Raw genomic sequence first — 23626 nt, forward strand, 5'->3', positions numbered from 1 at the left:
ATATGGCACTGAGTAGTAAAGTAGTAAATCTTCAGACTGAACACAGTACAGAAAATGGAAGAAGCTTGATGACAGAATCGAGTAGTGAATAAGTAACTCAAAAGGAAACCATAATGGTTTAAGCGGGATAATACATTTCATTTCATGCCACAGAAGTGGCACCGAAATCAATAAAGCACATAGCCACAACAGAATTATTAAGACAGTATCACATGAAAAATTATTACTCTGGCTTCAAATATTTATTCAATACAGATTTAGTGAGCGGCATATACTATGACAAGGCTGTTCTAACAATATTTAAAAACTCTTTTTAAGAAAACTCATTGAGCACTGTCTTAGTTTAGACTGAAGATGCAATCCTTTCAGAGCAAAAAAATGGCACCCGATGTGATTTGTTAAACCACAAGACATACCACATAGGTAAAAAACACTCCTAAATTTGAAAGTGCCACAGTTTAGAGAAAGATTTAATGTTGTGCTCACTTAGAATTATAGACCTATTCAGTTAAAAAGAAAGAGAAAAGAATTTATAAAAATTCTAAAATAAGCCATGGGAAAAAATCTTCTGGTGCCACAGATCAGAAGATTCCCATTAGTCATTTCAGCTCTTTGCCGATTAATAAAATGGTACTACATTATGTTGGAAGGAGGGAAAAGGCAAAAACATATATTGAACTTGGGCAGCGAAGGGAGGGCCAAGGAAAGGGAGAGGAGAAACTTATCATTTAAATGTGTACAATGCTTTTAAATGCCTAAAAAATAAACTTAAAATTACTTAAAGAAGAAATGTCATGTATATTTTACTAATACTCCACAACTATTTTATACATTATCTAGTTCTTGTCCGTATGGATATAATTTCATACATTTGGCTTAATAGCACTATATACTTTTTACACTTATCCAATGTTTTCCATATTTCTACTTATTTTTTTCTCTATATAATACTAGAAGCCCGGTGCATGAGATTCGTGCACTTGGGGGGAGGGGTCCCCTCAGCCTGCACCCTTTAGCAGTCTGGGAGCCGTCAGTTGGACATCCTTAGGGCTGCCGTCACTGCCGCTCACTCGCCAGCCATCAGCCTGGCTTGTGGCTGAGCGGTGCTCCCCCTGTGGGAGTGCACTGACCACTAGGGGGCAGCTTCTGCATTGAGCATCTTCCCCTGGTGGTCAGTGCACGTCACAGCAACTGGTCGTTCCACCATTCAGTCAATTTGCATATTACCCTTTTATTATTATACTAGAGGCTTGGTGCATGAAATTCATGTGGGGGGGAGGTCCCCTCAGCCCAGCCTGCACCCTCTCCAATCTGGGACCCCTCGGTGTATGTCCAGCTGCCGGTTTAGGCCTGATCCTGGGGATCGGGCCTAAACCGGCAGCTGGACATCCCTCTCACAATCCGGGAGCACTGGCTCCTAACTGCTCACCTGCCTGCCTGCCTGATAGCCCCTAACTGCCCCCCCTGCTGGCCTGATCACCTCCAACTGCCCACCCCCCACTGGCCTGGTCACCCCTAACTGCCTCCCCTGCCAGCCTGGTCACCTCTTACTGCCCCCCCCAACCGGCCTGGTCACCCCAACTGCCCCCGCTGCCGGCCTGGTCGCCCCACGCAGCCTGCTGCTCAGTCGTTTGGTCGCCCCTCACTGCCCCTTCTGCCAGCCTGGTCACCCCATGAACCTACTGCTCAGTCGTTTGGTCGGCCCTCACTAACCCCCCTGCCGGCCTGGTCGCCCCCTGCAGCCTGCTGCTCAGTCGTTTGGTCGTCCCTCACTAACCCCCCTGCCAGCCTGATCATCCCCTCAGCCTGCTGCTCAGTCATTTGGTCGGCCCTCACTAACCCCCCTGCCGGCCTGGTAGCCCTCTGCAGCCTGTTCGGTCATCTGTTCGGTTGTTTCAGTTGTGACGGTCACTTGGGCTTTTATATATATATATATAGGATTTTTAATGGCTGCATGATATTCCATTGAGTTGAGAAAATATAGTTTACTCGATCATTTCTTTATTTTGTTCCTAAATATAATTTTTTCCTTAAGTTGAGTTCTTTCCTTAGGATAAATTCCAAGATATTAACATTTTGGTGACTTTGGGTAGTTATTTCTTTATAGCAATCCACTATTTTCCGCCATTTTTTATCTTACATATGGGCATACCAGCTCACCTTTTCAGTCTCTTTTATAGCAGTTGCATGTAAACTCTGAATTTAGAAACAACTTCTTCTATTTTTGCCTTTTGAAAAGAAGATCCACAATTTTCAATAGGTTCTGAGTTCTATGCCCCTACCTGCTTAATTTTATAACAAGAGAACATACTGTTTCTAATCGCTACGTGTTAGAGAATAACTGTAAAGCACTGCCAATGTTCTCTCAGCTTTCTAGCATCAGGCAGCAACAAACCAAAGCCCCGAGTTAATAGTAACTCTAAGAAGTGACACCATTAAAAGGGGATGATCAACACTAAACTTTTCCTGATTTCTCCTATCTTAGGCCCAATAGTATCATGCTAGCATAAGTCACCTCCGATTTATAGAAAATGTGTGTTAAAATGTCAACTACAAAGTACAAAGCAGTAATGTCATACTGCCCCTCTATGCTGAAGCATGATACACACTGAACAGCAGGTGCAAATTTTTTCTGATACTTGAGATCGCTGGCTTCCCTCTTTCTTACTACTCTTACCATCATTATGTTTAATCCACATTCACCCATGACACGCTGCAAATTGTTGACTTTATACCTACTCTTTGTGTAAATAAAATGAGTGAGAAATATAAAATCCCAATGGCTAATTTCTACCTTCTTATAAAATCACATCTGCTTAGCTGAATGAGCCTCGATAGAAACTCGGGTGGAACCTCACAGCCAGCTCTCAGATGTGCTTGCAGAGCAAGAGAGAGAACTCAAAATTCATATGCAATTAACTGTAGAGTCTATTTCATATACAAACCAGAGCACTCCCAACTATTACAAATTAAACCCAAATGGAGCAAAGTACAGAAAAGCTCTTTCAAGTTGACATGACAACTCTGTGGTTGAAAGCTTTTCTCTCTCCCATGAAACATACTATAAAGTACTTAAGAAGACATTTGTAAGCAAACAAATCCCAGCTATTGTTTTAAAGAATTAGTATCATTTCAAATATAAATTTCCTCTTCAATCATTTAATTGGCGTGTCCCATTTAAACATGCAATTACCAGTCATACACAGCATGCAGCATGCAGAAAATGGACAGCAGAGGTTAATAACCTGGAAGCATAGGATCTGAGAATGTGAGAGCAAGTTAAAGACAAGAGTTCCTCTCCATTGTCACTGAAGCTCGAGAAGCAATGCTGAAGCGTAGAACAGTGAGAGTGGGGGAAATACAGTTTGTCCAACACATAAACATATCTCCGCAAGTGGCGGCAGGTATAACTGAAAGACAAGGGTAAAAGGAGAAAAACAGAAAGAAAGGAGTTTTCCTTTGAAAAAATAAATCATTCTCAATGTCCTCAAAGCTTTGTGTATTTTCACTAGATGGTGCCCAAAGGGGAAAAAACAAACAAACAGCTGTTAAAAGAGAATATAAAAAGGAAAAAAAGAAAGAAAATGAACAACATAATTAAAAAAGGGGCAAAATACCTAACCCAGTAGTCGGCAAACCACGGCTCACGAGCCACATGCGGCTCTTTGGCCCCTTGAGTGTGGCTCTTCCACAAAATACCACGGCCTGGGCAAGTCTATTTTGAAGAAGTGGCGTTAGAATAAGTTTTAAGTTTAAAAATTCTGGCTCTCAAAAGAAATTTCAATCGTTGTACTGTTGATATTTGGCTCTGTTGACTAATGAGTTTGCCGACCACTGACCTAACCAGACACCTCACCAAAGAAGATATACGGGATGGCAAATAAGCATATGAAAAGATGCTCCACATCACACGTTATGAAGGAAATACAAATGAAAACAACAAGACAGCGCTGCACACCCATTAGAATGGCCAAAATCTGGAACACTGCCAACACCAAATGCAGGTGAGGAGGTGGAGCAACAGGAACTCTCGTTCGCTGCTGGTGGGGAGGCAAAGCGGTACAGCCACTTTGGAAGAGTTCTGGTTTTCTTACAAAACTAAAAATACTCTCACCATATGACCCAGCAATCATGCTCCTTGGTATTGACCCAAATGAATTGAAAATGTATGTTGACATAAAAACCTGCACATGAATGTTGATAGCAGCTTTATTCATAATTGACAAACTATAAGCAACCAACATGTCCTTCAGTATGTGAATGGGTAAATCAAGTGTGGTACATCCCCACAATGGAGTATTATTCAAAGCTAAAAAGAAATGAGCTATCAAGCCATGAAAAGACACAGAGGAACCTTACATGCATATTGCTAGGTGAATGAAGCCCATCTGAAAAGGCTACATACTGTATGATTGCAACTCTGTGACATTCTAGAAGAGGCAAAACCATTGAGACAGTAAAAAATAAAAATAAAAAAATCACTAATTAAGAACTTTTTGTTATGCTTTTCAGCCATAAATATATGAAGAAATTTGAAAAAACACTTTCACTTTTATGACATAGTTATTTTTCTGACCCCATATTCTACTGTGGTAATTAAAATCAGGGCTCACAATGTCCCTATAAAAAATAGTAAAATTGCAAAATAAAGATAATAAGTGACATGTTGACTATCCTGTCCACCAACAATTCTGTCATGCTCAGGCCCTGAGGCTTCCTAACTCTATAAATAGATATTTTAAATGAGTCCTGGAAAGGACTCCAGGACTCAACCCACCAAAGGAAAACAAACTTAAGAAAACATAAAAACGGTGTTCTTTAAGAATGTGCGTGACCATCATCTTAAACAAACGCTCAGTTAAAAGTACCAACAGCAAAGCGGACATCATGTGTCTCCTGATCTGATCACAGCAGAGCTTCCCTCTAAGCCTGAGGAATCATCAAACGAATCCAAGTTGAGGGGCATTTTACCAACCAACCAACCAACCAACCAACCAACCAACCAACCGCCCGCTCTGTGTTCTTCAAATTCTGAAAGACCAAGACTGAGGAACTGTTTGGATTAAAGGAGACAAAGAGGACAACTAAATTTAATGTGTGATTCTGGGACTGGATCCCAGACTTGGGGGGAGGGTGGTGGTGGTGGTAAAAAGGCATTTTTCCCTAGGAAAAAAATGAGTGGGGCAAATGACAAAATTTGAGTGCTTGCAGATTAGTCAATAGTACTTTCTCAATGTTAATTTCCTGATTATGATAAATGTCCTTGTTTTTAAGAAGTACACACTGAAATTCTTGATGGTTAAAGGTACATCATGTCTATAAACTTATTCTCAAATGTTTCAAAAAATAGACATGTTACAGCAAATATGGTAAGTGAAAAATCTTTACACTATTTTTATAAATCTACAATTTCAAGATAAAAGTTTAAAAAAATACAATATAAAAACATCAAAAACTCATTTAATTTTCATCTAAAACATAAAGAAAACTGAATAATATCCATTTTAAGATTATAGGATTGAAATCTAGAGTCCTAAACTGTCATTCTGATCTCTATACTTAAAGCTTAAGCTATCAGAAAAGCTACAGCGTGGGAAGTAAGCAAATGTGGTCTGGAGTTAGCCCATAAAAAACAGTCACTGTTACTTAAGAGTTGCATTTTTATAAAAAATAAAATCTCTTTAGTACCTTTTTACATGAAAATGCCCAAGATTGTGCAATGTATGGTTCTGAAACGTTACTTGATCTGGTTATGCTTCACCAAAGTAAAGTATGAAAATGTTCTTTCCTAGAACAACATTTAATTCTGTAAAACATCCAAAAAACCACAAGCAAAGAACGATGCTTAAAAACAACAATCCCAGAGTTAGGCTTCCTAATAACGTAGTTTACAGCACTTTGATGATAAAATTACAACATTTCCAGAGCAACTTTTGCCTAATTTATTTTCTTATGTATGTGCTTAACAAACATAAAAAAAAAAGAAAAGAAAACCATGAGATTATGATGAGCAGGTTAAATTTATGGACTATCTAAAATATTCCATGTATTCCTTTCCAATCTTCCTGTTTTCTTTTTTTTAGAAAAAGCTTGTTACCAGATTCACTGGTTGATATAAAACACCAAGAAATTAAATTAATAATAAATGTTTAGAACCAATGTCAAGAAAATTATAAAAATTTACAATTAGGCATAAAAGAAGTCTTGAATAAATGGAGAGATACCAGCATGTTTTTGGATGAAATGTCAAAATATTATAGAGGATGCCATTATCCTCCAAAGATTCAAAGTTCCAATAGGAACGTTTGATTTTGAAAATGTAACTCTCTTAAAGTGGTTCTAGATTTCTTTTATTTTAAGTGTCCAATTTAAACACTAATAAAAGATATGGATCTCCTTCAGAAAAATGTACCAAGTCATATACACACAAAATTTTATATAAAATTTCAAGATCCTCAGAGGGCCCCTAAGCCCATTCATATTATCCCTATGCCCCAGATTCATGTAGTGCAAGTGTTGGGCTCCTGTGTAGAAGAAGAAATAAGTAAAAGAGCCAAGAAGACTCTGAGAAAAAGTAATCAGGAGGAATTTAACTGTGTTATTAAAATACATAAGGCTGTCACAAGAACAGTGCATGGTATTGGAAGAAGAACAGACGTATGAATTGATTCCCAGGTTTTGGCTTGCATACAAGGTGATGTCATTCACTGAGGCAGGGAACAGGAAAGAGCAGTGGGGAGAGCTGGGGAAGGGCGAGATTTGCATTTTGGACATGTTGACTTTGAGATGACTCTGAGAAACTCAAAAGATGATCATCAAGCATCTGACTGGGCAAAGCGGGCTCAGGAGTGTGAGGATGGGTCTGGCCTGGAGATGTACGTTGAATCGATGGCAGTGGCTGAGATCACCAACAGAAGGAGTAGAGAAGGAAGGGAGTCTAGGGGTAACCTTGAGAAAGACCAGCACTGAACAGTTTCATAAATCTAGATGGAGGAAGATAAATCTGCATAGAATTTTGAGGAGTGGCCAAAAAATAAATAAAACAAGAAACCAAGATGAGATTGCTTTGAGGAAAGACTAGTTAACAGTATTAAATACAATTAAGAGGGCAAGTAAGATGGAAAATGACCACTGGATTTAGCAATGTTGAAGTCATCACTGACCAAGAGTCTTTTTTGTTAGAAACTTCAAAAAATACCATTCATTAAAACACAACCCCAGATATAAGACTTATCCTTAATTCCACTGATTAGCTCATTTACATGCATTAAATATCATTAAGTTTCCAGGAGGGATTTGTGCAAACCAAAAAAATTTATAAAATAGCTCACACACAGTTTTACACAGCATAAAACTTCCAATACAGTGTGGCTACCCAAGGCTCTCCAAGAAAATAAGCACAGGGAGAGCTGGGATGAACGTCAGGAAACTACACACAGTGGTGGAAGCACAACCCTTGAATCGTTTAACTCACTGGCAGCTGAAGCCATTTTTCCTGGAGCTAAATCTATTGCCAGCAATGAAGATCCTGGGAATCTCTAGTATAAAGGATTAACAGACTGGCCCCAGCCCTGGAAAATACATTGAACGGAACAATCCCGTACTCGCTCAGAGGGGATGAAATGACCTAATATCCCATTGCCAGGTCTAGAAAGGAACAGAGATTGCAATAACAATAAAAAAGGGCCTCTTTAACGATAAAAGGTTACAATATAAACTTTTCTGTGATTTGTTTTCTCTGTTATTAAAGAAATTCAAAATAAGAAAATTCCCTAGATTTGTAACATATAACATTTTAATCCATTAGAATTTTTACTGTCATTAATGCTTGAAATTTAATCAAATCCTTTGTTGATTTAAAAATCTCCCAGTAAGTACTTTCATCCTAAATTAGCTACTTATTTTGGGATATAAGTGTATCAATAAATACTTTAACATTAATAGAAACTTAAAAGCCAAATATTTTAGATAATAGTTTCACAATGTTTTTGTCAAATTATTTGCTTACTGATTTTAAAATATTTGTTGTAATCAGATATAAATTTGATAGTATGTATAGGATTAGTCATATTTTCTTTTAGGGACAAACTTTATTTCCAAGAATGTTTCTGAGAACATCAACTTGCCTTTGAAGACCTGATCATAGTTTACTTTATAAAATCTCATTTTCCACTTTATAGAAAACAAAGTAGTTTAAAGCACTGATTTTCATATACTACCAAAGTAAAGGGAACAAGGCACTTGGAAATTAATGTCTTTAAGTTTGGTAAACAGTCAGGGTAATACGTACCAGATACCTAAAAATATTAGATTAAGCAGATGAAAATTTACATGGTACTCATTAAATGTACCACTGTCTTTTATTTTTAAAGACTAGAGGCCCGATGCACGAAATTCATGCAAGGGGTTCAGTCCTCGCAGCCTTGGCTGGCCCTCGCAGCCCTGGCTTCGTCTGGGAGGTCGTTAGGACGACTGTTGTGCTGTTCGATCTAATTAGCATATTAGCTCTTTATTATATAGGATGATGTTATAATCTATACCAGAGGCCCGGTGCACGGATTCATGCACCAGTGGGGTCCCTTGGCCTGGACTGTGCCCTCTCGCAATCCGGGACCCCTCAGGGGATGTCAGACTGCCAGTTTCAGCCCGATCCCCACAGGCCAGGCCGAGAGATGCCACCAGTGCACGAATCCATGCACTGGGCCTCTAGTATGCATATAAAATCTTTGGTTAATCTCTTCCTGCCCTCCCCCCTCCCCTCTGAGATTCATCAGTCTGTTCCATGTTTCCATGCCCGTGCATTGAGAGTCTGCCCCCTGGTTGTCAGTGCACATCATAGCTACCAGTTGAATGGTCAAGCAGTCACTTAGGTTTTTATATATATAGATATTATAGTATGGATAAACATATCAATATCACCAGCCTCACTTTCTACATAGCATATGTATAAAAAATATCTTTTGACTTTGAACAAAGCAACTATTTAAAAGGAATGTTGCCGTGGCTCTCCATCACAGACATATGCTTGCAAATGCCCAACATGGCCACGCAGCAATGCAGAACTGGCTTGCTTCCCAGCAATGCACAGTTATGCTATATGGCTTGAAGTTGTAGTTCAGTGTGTTAATAGCATGATGCTGTCTGCTCTACGTCTGGCCTAATAAGCAAGGTTTCAGACATTCCTTCCAAGTTCCTTTCTAACACTTTCTTTGCATGAACTTAAGAGTTAGAAGGAAAAAATCACTAACAGGAATTTCATGAGAAAATTTACTTGAAAATAATTTCTTGATTGGATTTGTTTACAATTTGTATTTTAAAAGAAGCCTTTCAATATGTCATTATGTTCCTTCTTGTGCAAGGGAAGTGGTGGATTGACAGAGCACACATTAAAATGATGACTCCCATAGAAGGATGCCAAATTGGTTCCAGTGAAGGTGGAGTTGATGGAAGGAAAAAAAAGACCTAAAGCACATGCTCATTACAGAAATAGCTATCAACAACAGAGAGTCAGCCTAAAATTTTAAATTTCACTTTTACACATCTGGAGAAACTAAGAGACTTGTTTTTAAAAATCTAGTCTTTGGGGGACATTAATGATGACTATAAACTAGATTGAAAAGTGTTGCTCAGTCTACACACATCTTTCTACACTGAATAATATGGGGTATAAACACTACGAATGTGAGGAAAATATATAGGTATAAAATACAAATATATTTTACTAATATATAGGTATAAAGTAGCATATTCAGCACATTTTATGACCATCAAAAAGCTTGCTCACTTCTAAAGTCATTATAATTTACAAACCCCCCCTGGACAAAAAGGCACAGAAAGATTTATAGCCATTATAAAATTCTTCTGAAAAATTTAAGTTCTGAGTCTTGATTCTTCAACATACATGCCGCAAATATTACATCAGTGAAGTTAGATAATCTGGAACCATGAAAAAGGGCCAATTCTGCTAAGACTGATTAAATATTTACGTCATATCCTTTCTACAGCAGAGCTGGAAAAATACACATGAGACAAAATATTTTACACAATCTGAAGACTTGAAAATCTATTGAGGTCATTAGAAGAAGAGCAAGTGTTCTTCTAATGCTAATAACTCATCACCAGAAGACCATCTCAGAGTAATTTTTCAGATGTGGTCCTGGATATACACTGAAACATCCCCACTCCCTCACCCTTTCACCCACATGGGTGTGGTGACACACGCTAAACCCACATCTGTGAGCTGCAGGCCAGGATTCAGTGCTGTCTGTTACAGGAATGTGGTCACTGTGAAACTGAAGCTCACTGTTGAGGTGGGTGGAGATGAAAAGTCTGATCTTGGTCTCCCCAGCTCAATGCTCTCATCAGCCCAACTGAAGTTATCAGCCTTTCAACCATAGTGACTGACAGACACACTAGGACACCTTTCCCTGGGGGAATGGACAGGCCAGGCATTCTTTTGCTTCTCGGTCTTTGCACCTGCTGCCAACTAATTGGAGATGCTCATTTCATCTCCTTGTCCTTCTGGCAAACTTTTCCTCCTCCATTTGTTAAGTGTGACTCTTCCATGAGGCTTTCCCGCTCGCTTCAGGCACATCTGCTGCCTTCCCTTCTGGGTCCTACTGTGTCTTGTGCTTACTTGCCAACAAGTTGTATATGCAGTTGTCTTTGTTTCTATCTGCCCTCTCAACCACAACCTCTGTGAGGGCAGATCTTGAATTTTTATTTTTGTTTCCCTAGCACTCAGCACCATACCTGGTATTGAGAAAGGAAAATAGTTATTGATTCTCTAGAGTAAACCTGACAAAAATGAATGTCCCGTATTCAACACTCCATGAGTTTTCTTGTTTGTCAGAGTTTCTATGCATTTATTCTACACTGACAACCACACTGTAGGCTGGGCTGGGATTCAGAGTCATAACCATAAACACAAAATTACTTCCTTCCTTAAGAGTGAGCAAAGGGCTATAAATCACTGGCAACAGGAACTTACACAATAATTTCTCTCTAAGGCCTTAACTGCTATTTTTTAAAAATCTTAAAAGAATCCCATGATTTGTCTACTTTGCAAAAGCACACAAGATCCAATCGTTTTAATCACCTCAACCATTCCAACCAAACAAAAACTTCCTATTTTCTTCCTATTTTCTAACCTCAAAACTAGCCACCCTGAAATGGTTCTGAAGGCCTTTACTAGCTATCACTTCATTCATTCTATGAATTACTTTATTTTGGATCCAAATCAGCAACAATCGGCAACCTCTGGAACGAGGTGCCTTATGAAAGAAAGGGAGGGGGGAGGAGTTTACTGTGGAAACACAGACAAGCCAGGGTGCCTTTTTTGTGACCATCGCAGAAGGAGAAAACAGGGTACAAGGAAGACCTATATCATGACGAAAGGGACACAAGTGCTTATTTATCTAGCATCTGAATAAACAGCTATTAGTTCTCTGACTCTCCCATCTTTATTTGGTATCCTATATAATAAAAGGCTAATATGCAAATCCACCAAACAGTGGAACGACTGGTCGCTATGACGCACACTGACCATCAGGGGGCAGACGCTCAATGCAGGAGCTGCTCCCTGGTGGTCACTGAGCCAGAAGCCGGGCTCACCGCTAGCGAGTGCAGTGGCGGAGGCGGGAGCCTCTCCCGCCTCCGTGGCAGCACAGAGGATGTTCAATTGATGGCTTAGGACATCAGTTGGACATCACCCGCGGGCTCCTGGACTGTGAGAGGGCACAGGCTGGGTTGAGGGACCAACCCCCCCCCCGCAAGTGCACAAATTTCGTGCAACAGGCCTCTACTGTAATCTATAAGAAAATTACCCAATGGTTACCCATCAAGCAGTTTATAATCTAGTTGAAGACTTAAGATATAAGCATACTAAATATTAAGTGATAAGAAAACAACCTCAGACATATCATAATTCCATATACTTACTGACAAAATAATCTATGACAATGGGAAGTGTAACAATAGGGACAGAAGGGAGTTCTGTGGACAATTAAGTATCAGGAGAAAAATATTAAGTAGGAATTGTATCACCCCAAAAGGTATGTTGAAGTCTTAACCCACAGTACTTCTGATATAATCTCATTTAGAAATGGGGTTGTGCAGACATAATAAATTAAGATGAAGTTACACTGGAGTAGGGTGGGCACTTAATCCAATATGACTGGTGTCTTTATAAGAGACACAGAGACAGAAGAAACACACAGAGCGAAGGCAGCCATGTGATGATGGAAGCAAAGGTTAGAGCGACGCCTCTACAAGCCAAGGAACAGCAAGGACCGCCAGGAACCCCGGGAGCTGAGAGGGCAGGAACAGTCTCCTCAGCAAGTTTCAGAGGCGGCGTGGCTTTGCCACATCTTGGTTTCGGACTGCTTGCCAATGTTCCCATTGCTTTCAGCTCCCAGTTTGTGGTGCTTTATTACCGCAGCTCTAGGAAATAATGAAGTGGGCAAGATGTGTCTACTCAATTGGAAATGACGTGAACATGACGTGGTGCAGTCATTATGACGTTATCGACTCCTTCCCTGTGGGCTCAGTGGCTCTCGGGCTGAGGCGAGTGGACTAGATGATGGGGAGACACTGGGTTGGCAGCTGAGAACAGCAGCATGGACGGGCCTTTCTGCTTGTTTCAATTTCATCATTACTTAAAATGAAGGACTCAAAAAAGGAAGAGAACTTAAACATCATCTAGCCGTTCTCAACCGTTTTCCTGACACCAAAACACTAGTCAACAGATGCAATACTTTCTTAACAGACTCCTGTGTACAGCTCCCAAGGAGCTGGCTCAACCTGTCTTTTCCTTCCCAATTTAGAGAGCATACAGGCTGCAGAAGAATGAAAGGGGTGTACACAGGTTAACTCTGAATCCATTCTAATTTATATTACAAAAGAAACAATTACTCTATCCCTAGAAACAAATGACCTGCAATACCTCACACCTCCTTAAAGAAGACTGCTCTGGCCAGCCAGCTTAAAGAAGCTTCCTGTCACTATCACCTTACAGGTCTCCCTTCCACTTATTAGTCCCCTAGGTCTTCTGTTTGTCTATGATCTGTGTCCCTGCTCAGAAGCCCCAGGACTGTCTGGTCTAATAGGAAGAGAAGTAAAGAGTTAGTTACGGCACAGCATACTATTAAAAATGCCATGAATGCATGGCAGAGGGTGGGGTGATGGAGAGTGGAGACTCAAACCTAAATGAGAAGACAGGAAAAAAGGGTCTCAGAGGAAGTGACAGCTAAGCTGAGACCTGAAAGAGGAACTGGAAGAATAACTAAAAATACTCTGGTATAACCTCTGGCTTGATGGTACTCATGAAGAAGAGTATTAGAACAAAGCAGAATCAGAAGCAGATTTTCCAAAAATGTTCCTTCACATTCAAACCATACCTTTTTAGTATTCTTGATGTCTTCTTAGAGCACTTCTGTAGCTTCCAAGAACTTGTGATATAACTATCCTATATAATAAAAGCCTAATATGCAAATTGTCCCCTCGACCGGGAGTTCGACTGCTCACTATGATGTGCACTGACCACCCGGGGGCAGCGCGGAACCTGGTGGGCGTCGGCGACATGGCACTGGCAGCGGGCGGCAGTGGAGGCGCTGCCGGCCCTGATGGGCCCCGTGAGCGGCAGGATGGTGGAGCAGGTGAGCGGGCGGCGCCAGGCCAAGGCGGGTGTGAGTGGGGCCCGATTGCCCAGCCAATTGCCCCACAGATGGCGACCAGCTGAGGGAGCCGGGTGGGGGCCCAATTGCCCTGCCGATCACCCCATAGACGGCAACCAGCGGTGGTGGCGGGGGCCCAATGACTCAGGCAGAGGGGGGCGCATTAGGGCCTGGGGGACCAGGTGCTGCCCAGGGCCCAGAGGTCAGCTGGGACCTGCCCTTCCATGCCAGACGCTCGTGCTTTGATCGCTGGCCAGGCCTAGGGACTGCACCCGTGCACGAATTCCGTGCACCGGGCCTCTAGTAACTTACATAAAGAAACAAAGGGCCCTAATCATCTCTAAAATGTCAAGACTTACACACAGGTACCTGAAAAATAATGCTCCTTCATTCAATGATATATGTTATAATGTTGATGAGATGAACTTAACTCTTGTTTATATCAATTAGTCTAGGGTAAACCTGGTTTTAGGACACGTAGTTTTTGCTTAAAGTCACAGAACCTTTCCACAATGTTAAGTGAGGACTTACTGTACATGTGGTATAATCAAAATCTGCTGCACAAATTTTTATCTTCCAGAAAAAAGAACATTTTTTCCCTCACACTTCAACTGTGTCTAGGTGCTGACTTCTTTTAAATCCAAGTGATTCTGGCTGTTTGCAGCATCATTTTTCACTAAAAAACCCCTTTGATGTTTATAATTTATTATTTAAACATTAAATTGATTTATAAAGGTAAAAATGTGGCTTTAATAATTTGCAGTTGTGGCTTCTATGTTTCAGATGGTAACCATCTCAAGACAGACCACCATCAGAGCAGAATCTGGAGGAGAGACGAGTGGAGTAGGACAAGGATGCTCATGTCCCCTTCAAGTTACTGGCTGAAGCTCGGCAGTACAACCAGAGGGGAGAAAGTTTTACAATGTTCTGTACAGATGAGGTCAACCTCTCAAAAAAGGGGGCAAGGAGTTCAAATGTTTTCCAATTTTATCATTGCTCTTTTGATCAAATTCTTTTTTAGAAAGTCAACCACCAGTGTGGCTACAATAGCCAAATTCAATGGAGAAAGGATAATCTTTTTGACAAATGTTGCTGAAATAAGTAGAAATCCATGTACAAAAAAATGAACATTGATTCATACTTTGTACCACACAAAAAGTAACTCAAAATGAATTACAGGCCTAACGGTAAAATCTAAAACTATAAAACTTCTGGAAGAAAACATAGAAGGAGATTTTTGTGGCTTTGGGTTAGGCAAAGAGTTCTTCAGTAGATATCAAAAGTATAATTCATAAAAGAAAAAATTGATAAATTGGTCTGCCCCCAAATAAAAGATTTCTGCTCTTTGAAAGATAATGTTACAAAGACAAGTCCCCGACTGGCTTTGCAAGACACATACCTGCAAAAGGACTTGTATCCAAAATACATAAAGAACTCTCAAAAGTAAAAAATAAATAACCCAATATAAGGACAAAAGGTATGAATAGATATTTCACCAAAGAACTTATATGGATGGCAAAAGAGCAGATGAAAAGATCCTCACCATTACTAGTAATTAGGGAAATACAAATTAAAAGCTCAATGAGATACCACTACATATCTATTAGAATGGCTTTTACAAAAAGACAATACTAACTGTTGGTGAGGATGCAGAGTAACAGGAATTCTGGGGGTGCAAAATGCTAACAGTCCCTCTGGAAGAGGTTACCATATGACCCCAAATCACTACTTCTAGACATTTACCCAAGAGAAATGAAAAGTTATGGTTCATAAGATTTTCTATACAAATAAGTACAGCCGTTTTATGCACAACTGCCCCTAAATTAAAACAATTCGAATGTTCTTCAACTGGTAAATGGATAAATAAACTGTGGTATCTATACAATGGACTACTACTCTGTAATAAAAAAAGGAACAATACACACAACAATATGAATAAATTTCTAGACTCAAAAGACTACGTATTATATGATTTCATCTATGTGACAATCTGGAAAAGAAAAGAACTAGAGGAATAGTCTGGGGCTCGGGTGGCTGGAAGGGTGTGACTATAGAGTTGCAGGGGACTCTTCAGGGAGATGAAACTTGCTTTATTGTGGTTATGATGGTAATATACAAGTACATGTGTTTGTCAATCCAAAGGACTCTACGCTGAAAAGGGAAATGTTCTGCATATAATAAAACAAAATTCTTAACTGTCCTAAAAAATTAAAAATACTACTCACCTATGGGGAAACATTAGCCTGTGCTACTCAAATAAACCAAATGTATTCAAGGGAAGAAGAAAATGAGGTTAAAAGTCTAAACTTAATTCTATACATCCTGTTCAAACACAGACGATTTGTCTTAGTAAAAACCGCTAATATAAAGCCCTTTATAATCTCTGCACACTTTTACACTTTATTCCATGCCATCATCAAAAATTTCTTACTACCCTCAAAACAATACTACCACCAGATATAAGGGAACAAAACGAAGTGTTTCCTGCAATGACAGAAACATGACTTCTCACCCAAAATAAACTATACTAAAGTGAAGATAAGTTATCAAGAAAAGTTTACCACACCCTAAGCACTACAGCAATAGCTCATTCCACATCAATATGTGTATTGGCCCAAAACAAACAAAAGGCTTATTAGTGCAGCATTATTTCTAGAGGTCTTAATGGAAGTTGGAGGAAATAGTCAATGAAACACTAAATATTTAATTCAAAACACTCATTATACTTGGTTTGGTAGCCCGAGACATACGCCTTATAATTAATAAAACAGATTGTCGCCATAAGAATCTACATTCTATTTGTTAGATAAAATTCTGTAGAAGGCAGAGAACAATAGAGAAATAACAGAACCAACTTGAAAAACTCAATACCTACAAGTAGAAATACACATAATCAAAAGAGAATGTTTATACATTACAAATATAGTAGTTCCCCATCTTCTGTTCCAAGATCCCCAGTAGATGCCTGAAATTGCGGATAGTATTGAACCCTATGTACACTATTTTTTTCTATATGTACACACCTATGGTAAAGTTTAATTTACAAATTAGCCACAGTAAAAGTTTTATGCATAAGTTTTATTATTAACAACAATAATAAAGTAGAATACTCATAACGCTATAATAAAAGTTACATGAATGTGGCTTCTCTCTCAAAGTATCTCATTGTACATGGTAAGAGGAAGTGAGGTGAACGACGTAAGCGGTTTTGTACATGATGCAGCTACTAGGTGACTAATGGGCAGGCAGCATACACGGTGTGGCTATGCTGGACAAAGGGATGACTCATGTCCCAGGTGCGACGGAGCAGGATAGTGCGAGACTTCATCACGCTACCGAGAATGGCATGCCATTTAAAACATGAATTGTTTATTCCTGAAATTTTCCATTTTATATTTTCAGACCACGGTTGACTGCGGATAAGGGACACTATTGTATAAGAGAATGAACAGTTGAAATAACCAAATGAACCTCTCAATCTATTTTTAAAAACTGACTTCACTAATGATACTGAAATAATGCTCTGATTCTAATGTACAATGCCCATCTTTTAGATGTAAAACCTTAGAACAATACACTGACTTTTGAGAAGCTCAAGAAACATGAAGATCAACCTCACTATGTCATCATTACAGAAGTGTTTTCTAATTTTCACGCTAGTTATCTATTCATGTCGGCATATACGTATGCATGTATTTAAAGCAGTGGAATCCTTTCTTCAAATGAAATCTGATGTGAAAGTGCAACATGGAAAACAGGGAACAGCAGAGCAGAGCTGCTCTGGGAGGAGTGCGATGGCCTGAGAGCCCGCTGCTCCTGCTGCCATCACCAAGGTGAACAAGAGACCTGCAGGGGAACCCAACCAAAATCAGAGTCGTAGAATCTTGGACTTGGGAGGGACCTATTGAATGCTTCACCGTTCTATGGCGCCTCCAAAGGTCTGCAGCCACTGCGGAATGGCTTCAGTTATGTTAGTCCTTCCCCAGGTTAAGGGGAAATGTAGGTTGCAGTTACACTGTTCTTTGTGAAACACTGAAATGCAGGAAATAGCTACCACACCCCTTTTATTCATTAGCATCAGCATGCCATTTTGCAGAACAGCAGGGCGGGGTGAATCTATTTGTATCTGTCCTTTGAGTTAGTGGCAGTGCAGATCCAACTCTAATGACCTCAACAGCCATTAAAATGTCTCACGCTGTACTAGCATATTCAGAATGGACAGTTACCAGAAGAACCTAGGTCAGAGTCTTGAAGAGGCCACATCAACACACCTAAAACGGACAGTGTCTGTATCCGATTTTATTTCTGCTAACAGGAAAAGGAACGAGGCTGCAGACCAGAAAACTTCAGAAGTAAACACTCACTGATACAGAAGAGTAAAGCTTCTATAACAGGCACTTCTATATTCTTTTCTAAATTCTTCTTCCTTGCCAGCCCATTGATGTTTTTCAGTTACACCTGTGATTTTCATATTCCCCTTCAGTGGTCGGCAAACTCATTAGTCAACAGAGCCAAATATCAACAGTACAACGATTGAAATTTCTTTTTGAGAGCCAAATTTTTAAAACTTAAACTTCTTCTAACGCCACTTCTTCAAAATAGACTCGCCCAGGCCATGGTATTTTGTCGGAAGAGCCACACTCAAGGGGCCAAAGAGCCGCAGTTTGCTGACCACGGCCCTACCTCTAGCTGTTGAAATGTTATTCATCCTTTAAGATCTTGATTAAATGCCATGTACTTCATATAGGCCTCCATTTTATTCTAAGTTAGAATTACATCCCTTTCCACCTTCCTATAGTACTTTGTACAGTGAACCACTCTGTCTTATATTACAGTAGACCACATGGGAAGTCTACTGGGCTGAAGATGAATTTCTTATTCCTAAACTGCATTTTCACATTTCTTCCAGTAGATAAAATATTTAGATGTTGTAGGAATTAAATACCCGTATCATACAAAAACTAGTTTCTAGTTCAGATTCAATACAACATCCAAGAATACACCTTTCACAGAAAAGTTGATTTTTAAATAGTTTAATGAAATAGCTGATCTCACTCCAAATACCACATCAATAACATTTTAATTCATTCCAAAAATATTTACTAGAATCTAGCCTGTAAAAGGACTGTGCCAGGTACACAAGAATAGCACAAATCAAGGCTAGAAGCTCTCTAGATACAGACACGTGTGCGCTGGTGTCCAGTTACACTGCTTATTTAAGGATTTCTCTTCAATCTGCCCCTAAGCGCCTTTAACTTGCCCGGGAAACCATTGCTGGTGCACGCCACATTACAGTAGCTGTACTACTGTAATCAACTTTGGTTTCTTGTTTTCCAATGATTAGAAAAAAATGCACTTGGTGGGGCAGGGACCGTTGGTTGTGCCCAGTGATCTATTTCTATACTAACGGATTCTTCAGGACACATGACTGCAGTGAATAAAAATGACATTTCTCAGCTTCCAACGCTGCTAAATGTGGTCCCGGGACTAAGTTCTCACTTACTAGATTTAAGTATCCCTTGGCAGCCTCTGGAAATCTTCCTTAATAGTCACTGGGTGCCTTGCCTCGCCTTGCCTTTTATTCTTATCTCCTCCTCAATCCTGTGGCTTGAACCCAGATGCTGACGCGACCTTAACAAGGAAGATCGTGGAGGTACAGTGAAAGGGGTTTATCCAAAAATGCCCATGCCCTAATCCCTGCAACCTGTGAAAACGTTACAAGTCAAAAGGGAATCTGAAGAAGTAATTAAGACAAAAGATCTTACAGTAAAATAGGGAGATTATCCTAAACTACCCAGATTTGCACAATCTAATCACATGAGCCCTTAAGAGCAGAGAACTTCCTCTGGCTAGAGTCAGAGATAAGTGGCAAAAGAATAAATCAGAGAGATTCCAAGCACCTGACGTGCCCCTGGGCTTTGAGATGTAGGAACCCATGTGCGAGGATGAGAGAGAGGCTTCTAGGAGCTAAGAGCAGCCCCCAGCTGTGTCCCCGGCAACAGGGACCTAAATTATACCATCACATGGAACTAGATTAAACCAACAACCAGGAACCTGGAAGCAGATTCTTCCCAGAGTGTCCTGCTAAGAGCCCAGCAGGTCAACAACTTCAGTTTTGGACTTGTGAAGCCTGGAACAGGGAAACCACATGAACCTAGCCAGATTTCTGACCCACAAAACTGTGAGGTGATATATTTGTGTTGTTTTAGGCAGTTACGTCTATGGAAACTTGTTACAGCAGCTAAAGGAAACTAATGCAGACTTCCTGGAACACAGCCTCCTTCTCAGCCCTCGAAGGCCTGCAATGGACTTTTACTTGGAGAAAAATAACAGTTCTTGCTACTTTAAACTACTAGGGTTTTCAGTGACTCCCAGTTGAACCTAAATTTTGCTGATAACTTGATGAAAACATTATTATTATCATCACACCTAAAGAATAACAGAGGCTAAAGTAAAATATTAAGCTATGAACACTTTTTATACATGTGTAATGATAAAAGACAGCCTTTAGTAAGGTTTATTTTCCTTTCTTTCATTTATTTATTTACTTTTATTTTATTTTTCAATTACAGTTTATATTCAACATTATTTCTTATTAGTTTCAGGTTAATAAGGTTTATGTTCACTTTTTCAGGTGCAACAGAGAAATCATGTGTTGCCTCAAACTTCATAACACTTATTATATGACCCAACTATATGAAAGGCTAAAAAAAAAGGGAATAAGATTATATTACTACCAGTGTCTAGACCAGTCAGGGTTAGTAATCGCTTATGGAATACAATAAAGTCAATATACATGAGCAAAATAGGTGCAACTGGTTTGGTAAGAAAAGCACAATTTCAAGTATGTACTGTATCACTGTGAAAGAAAAATATTACTTATGGCTTGGAAAAATGCTCAAATCTTGCAATTACCACAAAACACCCCTTTTCGTATTAAAACACTAGTGGCCCGGTACACGACATTTGTGCACTGTGGGCGGGGCCTTAGCCTGGCCTGTGCCCTCTCGCAGTCTAGGACCCTGCGGGGGATGTCCGTCTGCCGGCTTAGGCCCACTCTCCACTGGACATCCCCTAAAGGGTCCTGCGCTGACGCAGAGGCAGGAGAGGCTCCTGCCACCGCCACTGTGCTCGTCAGCATGAGCCCGGCTTCCGGCTGAGCAGCGCTCCCCCTGTGGGGATGCACTGACCACCAGGGGGCAGCTCCTGCGTTTAGCGTCTGCCCCCTGGTGGTCAATGCGCATCATAGCGATTAGTCATTCCACCATTTGGTCAACTTGCATATTAGGGTTTTATTATATAGGTTAATACCAGGAAGTCTTCACAGTCCTTTTTCCTTCAGAAGAAATTGACGACTTCTGCAAACAAAATTTAAGCTAACAACCTTCATTTTAACACAAGCTATTTGATTTCTAGATATATAAGGAATACAATGTGTAAAAGACTTGGTAATTTAGTTACTCTTTTTTTCTGGAATGCTTTATTCACATTTTAGGTGTCACGTTTGGATAATCTAAAACTTAGAAGCTTCCTTTACCATCTATCAGAAAGGACTTCCAGTTCTCCCTTTACCGTACATTAGAGTGGTCTGAGAGATACCCACTAATATGTAAATGAAAAAATTATCTAAACAGCCATTCAGTTATGTCATTTGCAGTTCAGAAATGCTTCAGTTTGGTCAAGTATACCCACTTTAAGGAAAACAATATGCAGAGAAAATAGCTTATTCAGAAATAGGCAGGAATGAATCCTAAGAGTTAATTGACAATGAATGAGAAATGAAAAGAAAGCCTTTTAAAAAATAATGTAAGTAAACAGGAAAATGTGAACTGACGGTCCCAAAAGGCAACTCCGTAGGGGCTGGCATGAGGAACTCCCTGCCTCTGAGGTGCATGAACACGGCGCGTACACCGAGTAGTCGGATCGGCCCAAGCAGGCCTTCTCTTGGTTGACATCACTTAGCCAGAAGAACCGAGTCACCATCACTCACTCTGACGCTGCGCTTCCCAGAAAGCTGAAGGACTGCCCCTGCTCCGAAAGCAGCAGACACACCTGCGATCTGGGAGCGGTGGAGCCTGCCCGCCTCCCTGCGGAGAGGAATTCCCCTGCAGCTGCTCATTCTGCATGCCCCATGCTAAGTTTTATCAAGCCAATCACCATAAGGGTCTCCTGACCGTGAGCCAGGGGTCAGAGGACAGCACCGAAAGGACAGCTACACACAAATGCTTGTGGGGGTTTTGAGGCTCACAAATAACGAACAGTAACCGTCACTCGGAATCAGGCCTGCCATTTTTTTCAATGCTACATACTTGGAAAAAGGGGGTTGGTTAACACTTAAATGTGCCAAACACCGTTCTAAGTGGTTTTCATAGTTTTACTGATTTAATCCTCACAATAACCCTACAAAATAGGAACTACTGTGTAAATATCCACATTTGATAGATGAGGAAAGTTTAGGTAACTTGTCCAAGATGACACAGCTAGCAAGAGGCTGAATTCGGTTTCACTCAGTATGCACTATTGACCATACACTGTGTCTCATGCATGCACAGAATTTTCTTTCCAGAGCTCTGTGTGTATGTATATACGCATATGTGCAAACAACTTATATGTCTAAATACATGGCTTTATCAATTTTATTAAGTAAGTTCAATGACTTTCTGAAACCACCGTTATAGAAATAGCTCTCAATATAGGACACACACACACACACACACATATACAAAAAAAGGCTTAAAAAACTCTATACATGCTACAGACTATTCTTACTGAAACATATACACATGTATCTGAATAGAAAATCACTAGAAGTATATATACCAAGGTATTACTCAAAGGATTACTTCAAGTGCGCACTATGGTTGTCTTCAAGCTTGTACATATTTTCTGTAATGAATCTGTGTTGCTTAGGTTTTTAACAAAATCATTTCTGCATAATCATTTATTCTACAAATTTTTAAAATGTTTTTATTGATTTCAGAGAAGAAGGGAGAGGGAGATAGAAACATCAACGATGAGAGAGAATCCTTGATTGGCTACCTCCTGCACTTCCCCTACTGCGATCGAGGCCGCAACCCAGGCATATGCCCTTGACTGGAATCGAACCTGTGACCTTTCAGTCCGTAGGCCAATGCTCTATCCACTGAGCCAAATCGGCTAGGGCTACAAATATTTTTTGTACCAGGAATTGCTATAGATACTTGGATACATTTGTGAATGATACAAAGATCCCTGACCCTTTGGTGCGCACTGATCGTCAAAGAGAAGCATATGCAGTACAGTGGACATTCTTGCTTTCCTCTCACCCCTTAACCACTTGTATCACTTTTGTGTGTGTTTCTTTCCATCGTTTTATATGTAAATAAGGACAAATGCAAACATATATTTATCCCCTTACCTACACTACTCAGATATTACATATACTATTCTGTGCCTTGCTTTCTTCATATAAGTATCTTGAAGAGCCTTCTATATACCCTTACTCTTTTTTACAGTTGCACTCTGTCCATTGTATGTATATCATGTTTATTTAAATAAGTCTACTGATAGATACTCGAGTTGTTTCTAATAACTATTTGCTATTATTAACAAACACTGCCAAAATAAATCTGCACATTGTCATTTTGCACAAATGCAGGTATGACTGTTGGGTCATGGATTTGGAATTTGGATAGATACGAGTATTGCCACATTGTTCTTTATAGGACTTGTACCAATTTACACTCCCATTGGCAAAGTTTGAGAGTCTCTATTTCCACATAACCATATGTAACCACACAGACGGAGTTTTCTAATCTGATAGGAGGGAAAATGGTATCTCAGTGTAGTTTTACATTGTATTTTTCATATTAAGAGTGAAATTGAGCTTTTTAAAATATATTTAAGGTCTACTTGATACCCTCTTATGTCACTTTAGAAATTCTGAACTTTGTGAACACATTTTTAGGCACATT

The 23626-nt window shown here is 39.9% G+C and overlaps 1 protein-coding gene across 2 annotated transcripts in view; it reads right to left on the reverse strand.

Moving 5' to 3' along the window:
- Positions 1 to 23626, reverse strand: part of DYM (dymeclin) — a 238356-nt gene that overhangs the window by 86159 nt on the left and 128571 nt on the right. Inside the window, exon 14 of one of the 2 annotated variants that reach the window (XM_079784586.1) lies at positions 3246 to 3410. The exons of the other annotated variant lie outside the window; for it this stretch is intronic. Coding sequence (XP_079640712.1) covers positions 3246 to 3410 — 165 coding nt within the window. The remainder of the gene's footprint in view (positions 1 to 3245; positions 3411 to 23626) is intronic. 2 annotated transcript variants of the gene reach the window in all.

The sequence above is a fragment of the Cnephaeus nilssonii genome (assembly GCF_951640355.1).
Source record: "Cnephaeus nilssonii genome assembly, chromosome: 11".
Taxonomy (NCBI): Eukaryota; Metazoa; Chordata; class Mammalia; order Chiroptera; family Vespertilionidae; genus Cnephaeus; species Cnephaeus nilssonii.